Genomic DNA, 10,298 nt, shown 5'->3' on the forward strand with positions numbered 1-10,298 from the left:
ACCCATGTGTGGGACTGCACAGAGACCACGAAGAAGATCATAGACTGCCATGAACACTCCCTGTGGCTGACACTGTTTTAGGGTCCTATTCACTTGGGGGCCCCCAGTCCTGGAAGCAGGACTCCAGATTAGGTCTTTGGCCAACATCCCTTCTCCAATTTTTGCCTGCTCTTTATCTGGGGGAGGGAGGACATGGGGCAGCAGCTGGATGTTCTCTAGTACCTTCTTCCAAGGCTGAGCCTCCTCCCTCAGGACTGTTTCAGCCGTCTTTGGGAGGCCTTTGCGGTTGTGGAGCTGGCATTTGGGTCCCACATCTGTGCTGTCAGCAGAATGCACAGTTGCAGGATATCTGCTGACATGGCTTCCCTGTTGTCCTTGGGACTGTCATCCCGCCAGGTGGGGATGCTGGAAGCCAGCAGGGGCCAGGGTGTGTGTGTGTCTGAACAGCATTTCTCTTTATCAGGGTGCTAGCAGCTGCAATGCAAAGGGGTTGGTTATGCCAGTTGCCCTCAGCAAGGGGCATTTTTTGCTTTTGTTTTTGGTATCAAGTTGCAGCAGACTTCTGGTGACCCCTAATGGAGTTTTCAAGGCAAGAGATGAACAGAGGTGGTTTGGCATTGCCTGCCTCTGCATAGCAACCTTGGACTTCCTTGGTGGGAGACCCTACTTCTTAGCTTCCTGGATCTGACAAGATTGGGCTAGCCTGGGCTATCCAGGTCAGGGATAAGAGCTGTAGCTCTGTGCCATAACACATCCTTGTGCCTGAAACCACCTCTTAAAGCATCTGTGCAACACCAGCCTCCTCCCTTCCTTCAGATCCCTCCTGAAAACCCATCTTTCTCACACAGCCCCTCTCCCCTATTGAAATAAAGTCTAAGCATGTAGAACTAGGATTACCGCAAATAACTTCCACTCTATCCTTTGCCTTGTTGTCTCCCTTAAGACTATTTTAAGCTGGTAAGCCCCTCAGGACAAAGACCTGCCTTCTTGCACTTTGGAGAGCCTGGTGAGCGCACCGTAGAAATACCAAACCCTGGCCTTCTCCCTGGACTCCAAGTCCATTGAGTGAGGAGAGGTCAAAGGGCAACTGAATCCCAGCATGACAAAAACAAAAAGCTTCCTTTTCCACAAGGAGATGTATATGTTTACAAGCATCATGTTTATATTGTACCTAGAGTGAGTTTATTATTATAGCAGACTTTAGACCAGTCATACATAGGAAAGGTCCCCTGTGCAAGCAGCAATCGTTTCCGACTCTGGGGTGACGTCGCTTTCACGTTTTCACAGCAGACTTTTTTATGGGGTGGTCTGCCATTGCCTTCCCCAGTCATACATAAGGACAATACAAATACACAAGGTTCTGAGATTTTAAAATACTTTTAAGAAGTTAAATGATAAAATATTTAAACTGTTGTTTAAGCTAAGTCAAGGACATGAAAAATTGCAGAAGCCCAACAGATAATCCCTGGGCAGGTAGGTTGGCAGGAAGCAGCACATCAAAGACTCTTGTTGGTGGGCAGGCAGAACGGGGGAATCAGGAGAAACTCCTGAGTGTCCAAGGTTACTACTAGCAGGCCAAAAGATCAGAGGTGGATAATCCATGGCAGGCAGGAGATAGCACGTCATATGTGCAGGTGGTCACGGGGACTGAGGGACAGTGAATTTTGCATCCCACTTGGAATTTGTCCATGTCCCACCAGTGATATGGATAACACTGGTTAAGAACCACTGTTTTACAGAATATCCAACAGCAGCTTGTGTGCCAAGAGGCTAATTATATAGTGCTGTGTGGGGCCACCCAATGGTTCAATTCTCTGGCATCTCCAATTAAAGGATCTTGGCTACTGTAAACAGGAAACGATCTTGATATGTTGCCCTCAGAAACCTGCCAGCTGACTACAAAATGCAGGGCTTGATGAACTAGTAGCTTCATCTTGTATAAGGCAGCTTCATATGGTGCCTGGAGAGAGCTTCTGCTTAGCCCACAGAAGATTCTAGTTTCAGTCTTTGCAATCTGCAGATCTTAGGTAGTAGGTGTTGGTCCCTGGAGAGCTACTGCCAGTCAGCATTAAATCGGGTGGCCTGACTCATCTAGCAAGGGTACTTGTTTTGTATGCAGGCGGTCCCAAGTTCAATCCCAGGCGTCACCGATTAGAAAGATCAGGTAGCCAGTGATGTGAAAGATCTTGACCAGGTAAGCTGCTCCATTGCCAGTCAGATTAGACAATACTGAGCTAGATAAAGCAATGGCCAGACTTGGTATGAGGCAACTTCACAGAGGGCCTAAGGCTGCTTCATACATTATTTTTTTTCAGCTGTACACTTCAAATTGTCCAGCTATCTCACTGTAGGGCTTCTATCTTTATTTGAGTCTTTGCCGGGTTAGTTCCACAGGGGCTTTTTCGATAACCTGAAGTGGAAGCACTGAGGAAATCACACCCCAACTGAGTTTCTGCCACCTTCACTTGGCTTTTAGAAGGTCAGATTATCTGTGCAAAGAAAAGACTGGCACATCAGAGCATTAAAGTGGTGTGTCATGCTTTTTGCCTAAGGTTGTAGCTCTACCCACCCTTGTACTCTTTAACATGATACAAGAGTGGAGCTCCTTTTCCTGCCGAGAAGACGCAGTGGTGACAAAACACGACTTTGCTTTCTGAATTTGTTTGTTGCTGTTGCTAAGGAATCCTAGCAGGATAAAAAAAATACTGGCAACCTTTCTGGGCAGTGGGAGTGCTGAGGTCTGTTGCTACCTCTGGGTCTGCTGCTGACTTGAGTCTCCCTTAGGTCCCTTTTCTGGTTTTGGCTGCAGAGCCCCTAAAGGAGGCTGTCTGTCCTCTTAATGAACTCCAGGGGGGTGTTTATCATGCCCTTGAGATCTGGCTTTGTAAATTAGCACAGTAATTGGGCTCAGGGAGACCTAATCTGTGTAAAGCTGCAACCTCCGGGGGGAATGGAGAGAGAGGCTGAGCAGGGATAAAGGTGGAGTTGGTGGGGACAGAGCCTGCTGGAGAGAAATGGACCAGGTTGCAGCAGTGGGTGGGAGTGAGCGATCCAGTCCATTGAGTTTTCAAAAAAGCTTCTGGGTTTTATTAAGGATGTTTATTTCAGTGTTTGCTAAATGTTTCACAATTAATACCTTTAGAAACGTCCCTGGTAAAACAGACGAGCCACCTGGGAAGCTGTATGTGGGCTCTGCACTGCTTGACTTTTTCCAGTTGACATTTATGCTCCCGTTGGAGCTTCCTCCAAAGCAAATGTGAGGGGAAGCAAGCGTGAGGGGAAGTGTGTGGAACAGGTAGGGTTGCCATCGGTGTTATTAGCAGATTGACAGAGCACTGGGATAGATTACAAATTTCAGTCTGCATCTGGCTGCTTAAGGTGAATGGGAGAACCACTTGTATCTTCCACCCCCCTCTTTCTTCTCCTAAAACTGGAGAAAAGATCTAACCTTTACATAGCTCCATTAACAGTATGTCACAGAAGTGAGTACACCCCTTCACATTTTGTAAATATTTAAGTATATCTTTTCATGTGACAACACTGAAGAAATGACACTTGGCTACAATGTAAAGTAGTGAGTCTACAGCTTGTATAACAGCGTAAATGTGCTGTCCCCTCAAAATTATGCAACACACAGCCATTAATGTCAAAACTGCTGGCAACAAAAGTGAGTGCACTTGTAAGTGATGTCCAAATGGGGCCCAAGTAGCCGTTTTTCCTCCCTGGGGTCATGTGACTCATTATTGGTACAAAGCATCAGGTGTGAAGGGGGAGCAGGTTATCGCTCTCACTCCCTCCTACTGGTCACTGGAAGTTCCACATGGCATCTCATGGCAATGAACTCTCTGAGGATCTGAAAAAACAAATTGTTGCTCTACATAAAGATGGCCTAGGCTATAAGAAGATTGCTAAGACCCTGTAACTGAGCTGCAGCACGGTGGCCAAGACCATACAGCGGTTTAACAGGACAGGTTCCATTCAGAACAGGCCTCGCCATGCTCGACCAAAGAAGTTGAGTGCCCGTGCTCAGCGTCCTATTCAGAGGTTGGCTTTGGGAAATAGATGTATGACTGCTGCCAGCATTGCTAGAGAGGTTGAAGGGATGGGGGGGTCAGCCTGTCAGTGCTTGGACCATACGCTGTATGCTGCATCAAATTGGTCTGCAGGGCTGTCGTCCCAGAAAGAAGCCTCTTCTAAAGATGATGCACAAGAAAACCTGCAAATGGCTTGCTGCAGAAAGCAGACTAAGGACATGGATTTCTGGAACCATGTCCTGTGGTCTGATGAGACCAAGATAAACTTATTTGGTTCAGATGGTGTCAAGCGTTTGTGGCGGCAACCAGGTGAGGAGTACAAAGACAAGTGTGTCTTGCCTACAGTCAAACATGGTGGTGGGAATGCCATGGTCTGGGGCTGCATGAGTGCTGCCAGCACTGGGGAGCTACAGTTCATTGATGCCAACATGTACTGTGACATACTGAAGCAGAGCATGATCCCCTCCCTTCGGAGACTGGGCTGCAGGGCAGTATTCCAACATGATAACGACCCCCAAACACACCTCCAAAATGACCACTGCCTTGCTAAAGAAGCTGAGGGTAAAGGTGATGGACTGGCCAAGCATGTCTCCAGACCTAAATCCTATTGAGCATCTGTGGGGCATCCTGAAACAGAAGGTGGAGGTGCACAAGGTCGCTAACATCCACCAGCTACGTGATGTTGTCATGGAAGAGGACTCCAGTGGCAACCTGTGAAGCTCTGGTGAACTCTATGCCTAAGAGGGTTAAGGCAGCGCTGGAAAATAATGGTGGTCACACAAAATATTGACACTTTGGGCCCCATTTGGACATTATCACTTAGGGGTGTACTCACTTTTGTTGCCAGCAGTTTAGACATTAATGGCTGTGTGTTGCGTAATTTTGAGGGGACAGCACATTTACACTGTTACACAAGCTGTAGACTCACTACTTTACATTGCAGCTAAGTGTCATTTCTTTAGTATTGTCACATGAAAAGATATACTTAAATATTTACAAAATGTGAAGGGGTTTACTCACTTTTGTGACATACTGTATGTAGGAGGCTTTAGGGAGTTGCAAGGTGGGATGGGTGGGTTCCGCTGCTGTCCCCGGTTAGAAACAGAATACTAGAATGGCTTTACTGTCTCCTCTCTCTTTTTCTGCCTTTCAGGTATCCCTTTGCTGGGCTTTCTTTTCCTGATGCCCTTGACCATTCCATGGACCCGAATCTCAGTAGCATGGCTAGGAATAGCACACTATCTGGCTTGTATTTTTCCACAGCTGGGCAGTGTGCTCTACCACCTCTTCATGAACCACGAGGGAGGCCCAGCCGTTTACCATACCTTGCTCACCCTTGACATGTGCGGGGTATGCATGGTCAACACTTTGGGTGAGTTAAGTGTGTGCTCTGTGAGGGACCTCTTGTTTGGGATGAATCAGTGCTTGCTGTCGGATGGGGAGGGAATATGGGAAGCTGGGTCAGTGGACCTGAGGTGGGAGTGGATGGGAGGCCAGGGGCAGGATGGGCAAAACTGGATCTGGTATGTACATTAAAGGGGTGAAGTTTTATTTGGGGGAAGTAGTGAGGCTTGGCTCAGTATAGAGTACTTTGCATACAGAGGGTTGCATCTAACCAGTTTTTCTGCTGGAGAAAAAGAAGACAGACCTCCTTTGATCATTTAAAAATGCTGTACAATGGATTGTGGGTCCTGCACAAAGAATATCTGTGTGTGATAGGGACTGCACTTGGGTGAGATTGAAGGAAAGCAGTTGGGTGAGATTGAAACAGAAAGCTGTCTGGAACCACCCACAGTCAACCCAGTTAAAGATTCCAGGGGTTGCAAAAGGCCTGAGATTCTGCAGAGCTGTTGTCTGTCAGAGCAGGCAGTACTAAGTTGGGCAGATCAGTGGCCTGACTCGATGTAAGACAGCTCCATCTCTTTATAAATCTTGGGAAAAGGGTTGAGAAAAGGCAGATTAAGTGATCCTGGCTAGGTTTGAGAAGCAAATTGCTGCTTCCCGAGAAGCTGGAGTGGTCAACATTATTGATGCTCGACAATGGAGGACAAAACAATAATAAGCTCATGCCGTCAAGTAAGGACTGACTCATAGAGACCATAGGATTTTTCAGGCTATGTGCAGAGATAGTTTGCCATTTCCTTTCTCTGCATAGCAATCCAGGGCTTTCTTGGTGATCTCTCATCCAAGTACTAACCATGGCTGACCTTGATTAGCTTCCAGGTTCTAACAAGAACAGATAAGGATTATTAAAGGCTGCTACAAAAGCAGTCAATAATGAGTTGTGCTAACCTCTCTCTCTTTCATCCGCAGGTGCTCTGCCAATCATCTATTGCACGCTGGCCTGCAACCCATTTCCCCGTGCCGTTGCCCTGTTGGCCTACACAGCCCTTTCAACTTATGCCATCTTTTGCGCAGTAACTGCCCGCTCAAGCGTTCGGCGCCTGCGGTCCTTTGCCTGGCAGGCCCTCTTCCGTTTCTTCTTCTTCTACCTACGCTGGGTGGGACTGGGCACTGGCCACCCTTCCTCTCTGCGTTCGTACCTCATAATGGATGGCTTAGCCCTTCTTGGGGGTGTCATCAACATCTCGAGAGTGCCTGAGCGCTGGAAGCCAGGCAGCTTTGACTACTGGTTCAACAGCCATCAGATTATGCACGTGCTGGTGGTGGTCAGCATCCTGTATCTCCACTGGGGTGTAGTGGCTGATCTACAGTGGATTGCCAACTATGCCTGCCCAACAGATTGACCACATTGCGGCCACTGCTTTCCACAGAAGAATTCCACTGATGGACAAGTGGGAGGACTTCTGAGGTCTGGGCTGTAAGGTCATTATTCAAAGTCTTCTACAAGGGCTGATGGACATGGAAGGACACATGTATGTCTTCTGGATAGAACCTACTTGGGTTTTGTTCTTGGGGGCTGTAGTTTTCCATTGGTTGAACACTTGTGGATCAACACCTGTAGGGTTTGGATACTTCCAGTTATACGACAATGGATTTCCATTGGTTGAGGTGCTTCTAGAACAGCTTATGAAGTTCAGATGTTCTTCCAAATTACCACCATGGTGAGATGGGGAAAGTTGTCAAATGTTCTTTGATGGTTGACGTAGTCGCATAAATTGTAGGAAATCATTGGCATCATTGATACAAAGTTTCTTCATGAACTTAAACCTTTTACGTCAACACTCATTGGCTGTACACCTTTCCCTATTACCATAGATAGTTACATTGGCTGTGGTGGTGATTTAGGAAGGATATCAATGGACACTCTTTTTTCTCCAGCTGTTTTGGGGATAAGATATGCACTTGGAAGAAAAGGGGGTTAGAAGATGCTTGATTTTTGGGTACAGCTTCTCTGCTTTATAGAGACAGTTATTTAATAGACTTTTTATCCAGGAATCTTTCAGACACCATGCAATACTTTTCTTATTTTTCAAAAGGGCTGGTTAGACAACTGGATATCAAGGTCTGCTGCACTGAATGGTATGGAAGCTTTGTCTTTGGGAGGGGGGTCAAAGGAAAAGTACGGCTGGAATGCTGCTAACCAGCTTATTGGGGGTGCTCTGTATGCATTTTTTGTTCTGAAATGACTTGAAGCACTGAACCAGCTTTCCCCCCCATCACAGGGGACAATTAGGGGCCTTGAAAAAGGAATAGAGGTGGAAGTTCAGGGGGCCAAGCTTCCATTTCTGGCTGTTTTCACCAAAACAGGGGCTGTGGCTTCCTTTGCATCATGCCTCAGCTTCCCACTTCCCTCCTGATGGAGAGATATAGGGAAAAGGGGCTCAGCCCTGAATGTATTTGTTTCTTGGATTGATCTAATTTTTTCCTCTTTCCTCCTCTACCGATTATACATCTATTGCAGCTGGCTTAGTTTAGCATGTATCTGAAGAGCATTCCCCAGTGGCTGCTGTTGTCACCACCATTGTGTTAACAGTGCCCCCGTAAGGGAGCCACAAGCTACTACTGCTTTCTTCTCTCTTTTCTTACGGGCCTTTATGAGCCACAAGGCCACTTAGCTTTCTTCCTTCATTTGACTTCCTCAATCAATTTAGTTGATCCAGGTTGGAGGAGCACAGGGGAGTTTCCATTTGCTTCAATATGAGTGGCACCACCAGTTTTGACTGTAAATCTGAGGGGCAAAAGAGCCAAGATTTTTAGGTCCCTGATGAGCAGCTAAATTTTTAAGATGGTGTTTTTGAGAACATAGTTATGGGTGGAATGCCAAGCCCAAAGTAGCTTTCTAGCAGGTCCTGTTGCCATAAACACCATTTCCTTCCACATTTCTGACTGCTGGGTAGGGAATGGTAAATCAAGCATTTTCCCCATCCCTGGTTGGTGGGAGTTCAATTTATTATTGGGGGGAGGGAGCTGCTACCCCACAATTAAGGTACTCTCAGTGCAAATAAAAGCCAGTGGCACATTTTCATTCTAGCACTTCCAAACTAGACAAACTGAGGTCTTATCTGCAAAAACACAGGCTAGAATATAAATGGCTAGTCTTTAAAGTACCACAGGATTCCTCACTCATGCTACAACATGGCTATCCCTCTGGAATGATATAAATCACAGTTGTTTTTCTTTAGTTGCCATAATGGTCTTCAAAGTCCAAGCTTTAAGTGAGAGGTGTAGGGCGATCAGACCCTTAACATACATGGTTCTTCATCTGGTTGGTTTTTTTTAAAACAACAACAACTGTGCGGCTCTTCATCCTCTGGGTCTCTTGTTCAGTCCCCAAGGAAGGTACTTAAATCAAGGCCATGAACATCAGCACCCCAACCTATACTTGGGGGCCATTGTAAATAAAGATAAAATATTTTAACATTTAATTTAACATATATATTTTAACAGATTACAAGAAGATGGAAGAAGTTTTTCCCCATCCAATTGGGATTCTATATTTTCTATGCAGTACCACCTTAATCTGAATCTTAATCCATTCTGTACAAAATGGCTGAGAAAACAGAGCATGTATGAACATAGTTAAAACCTGTTTTGGAAATTCAGATATCTAATTTTTATGTAGTAGAGCAAATCAAACAGGATTTTGGTCCAACTCAGGGCCAAACTAGACATGATAAATAGCTGGGCAATTCTCTTTTCCCTGCTGTTGGGTGAGTACAATCTTGAAGGAAGTTGGGGAGAGAAGGTTACCTGTATATATATTCCACAGGAGTGAAAAACAGCTAGTGAGCAGCCAGGTTATAGAAAAATGGCTAGAGGGAAAGGTGTTTAACAGTCCCTCCCCATTTTTCTTTTTAAACTCTGAGCTGCATCAGGCTTTTATTTTCTAGCAAGCAGGGGAAGAATAGATGCAACTGTGTCACATATTGTTCTGGCTCTTATCTTTGTATCAAACAGCTAATCTGTTGTGCAGGGGGGGGGGTGGAATTTGGGCATTACTGCAGACAAAGTTGCTATGAGCAGATTTTAAAAGTCAGATTTTTAATGGGTCTTGGCAGGAACAGTTACCCTAAAACAGGGTTAAGAGTTAAAGATGTTTCCCTTGAGGAAATACGAAATCTGGGTCTCCATTTGCCACAGGTTGTCTTTTGTGAATGGAGAAGACAGCTGGTTGGTGGCCTTAAAAGAATGTCTGCAGTGAAGGATAAGGAGTGACTTAGGCCTCCCACATTGGGGTGTGAAGCGTGTTTTCTGCTCTCGTATTTTTGGGGCTGGGGTTTTAAGTACTCCCAGCCTAGTCTTGTCTCTTGTTATCTCAGGGTAGACGGACATAAGTTAATGTTCGCAGCTTCTGTGCTGAAGCTACATATCTCTTTAAAATAAAAAGAGCAAGGCAACAAATAATTTTTAAAAATGCACTCCAGGAAGGCAGGAGACAGGGAAACTATAGTTATTTATGGTCCAGAACACCCTGCTGGACAGACAGCAGGTCTTGGCTTCTAATAAAGAGATGTCTAAGGATGATTGTGTCATTTTTTTTCCTGGTTTGCTTTGTCGTCTCTTGTGCTTCCTCAGGTGCTTGTCTACAAGCCTTACCCTCTTGAAACTCACCCTACATTTCATTCTAGGCCCCTAGAGGTTTGAGAAGGGGGTTTTTTTTGGTGGGAAGTGAGGTTAGAAGAGCATTGAGGCCTTGGTTGTAAATGACCACAGCATGCATGGCAGCTGCCCACTGCATTCATTGTATGTGGTTCATTTTTTTAAAAGAAAGCACATAAATTCCCTTAGGATATATAAAAAAATGCTTAAGAAGAATTTCACAAATGCCACCCAGAGCTACCAAATGAATTCTTTTGAAGG

The 10,298-nt window shown here is 45.6% G+C and overlaps 1 protein-coding gene across 3 annotated transcripts in view; it reads left to right on the forward strand.

Annotated features, from left to right (window-relative positions):
- PAQR4 (progestin and adipoQ receptor family member 4) overlaps positions 1–9,982 on the forward strand; it is a 34,786-nt gene extending 24,804 nt beyond the window's left edge. Inside the window, exons 1-3 of one of the 3 annotated variants that reach the window (XM_060256702.1) lie at positions 2,979–3,032; positions 5,188–5,406; positions 6,348–7,341. In XM_060256702.1, the coding sequence (XP_060112685.1) occupies positions 5,217–5,406; positions 6,348–6,781 (624 nt within the window). In that variant the 5' untranslated portion in view covers positions 2,979–3,032; positions 5,188–5,216 and the 3' untranslated portion in view covers positions 6,782–7,341. Of the gene's footprint in view, positions 1–2,978; positions 3,033–3,200; positions 3,257–5,187; positions 5,407–6,347 lie in introns of those variants that run through there. The other 2 variants (XM_060256703.1, XM_060256701.1) reach the window with 2 other exon arrangements.
- The last annotated feature ends 316 nt before the right edge of the window (positions 9,983–10,298 follow it).

The sequence above is a fragment of the Heteronotia binoei genome, chromosome 15 (genome assembly GCF_032191835.1).
Source record: "Heteronotia binoei isolate CCM8104 ecotype False Entrance Well chromosome 15, APGP_CSIRO_Hbin_v1, whole genome shotgun sequence".
In the NCBI taxonomy this organism is placed as follows: domain Eukaryota; kingdom Metazoa; phylum Chordata; class Lepidosauria; order Squamata; family Gekkonidae; genus Heteronotia; species Heteronotia binoei.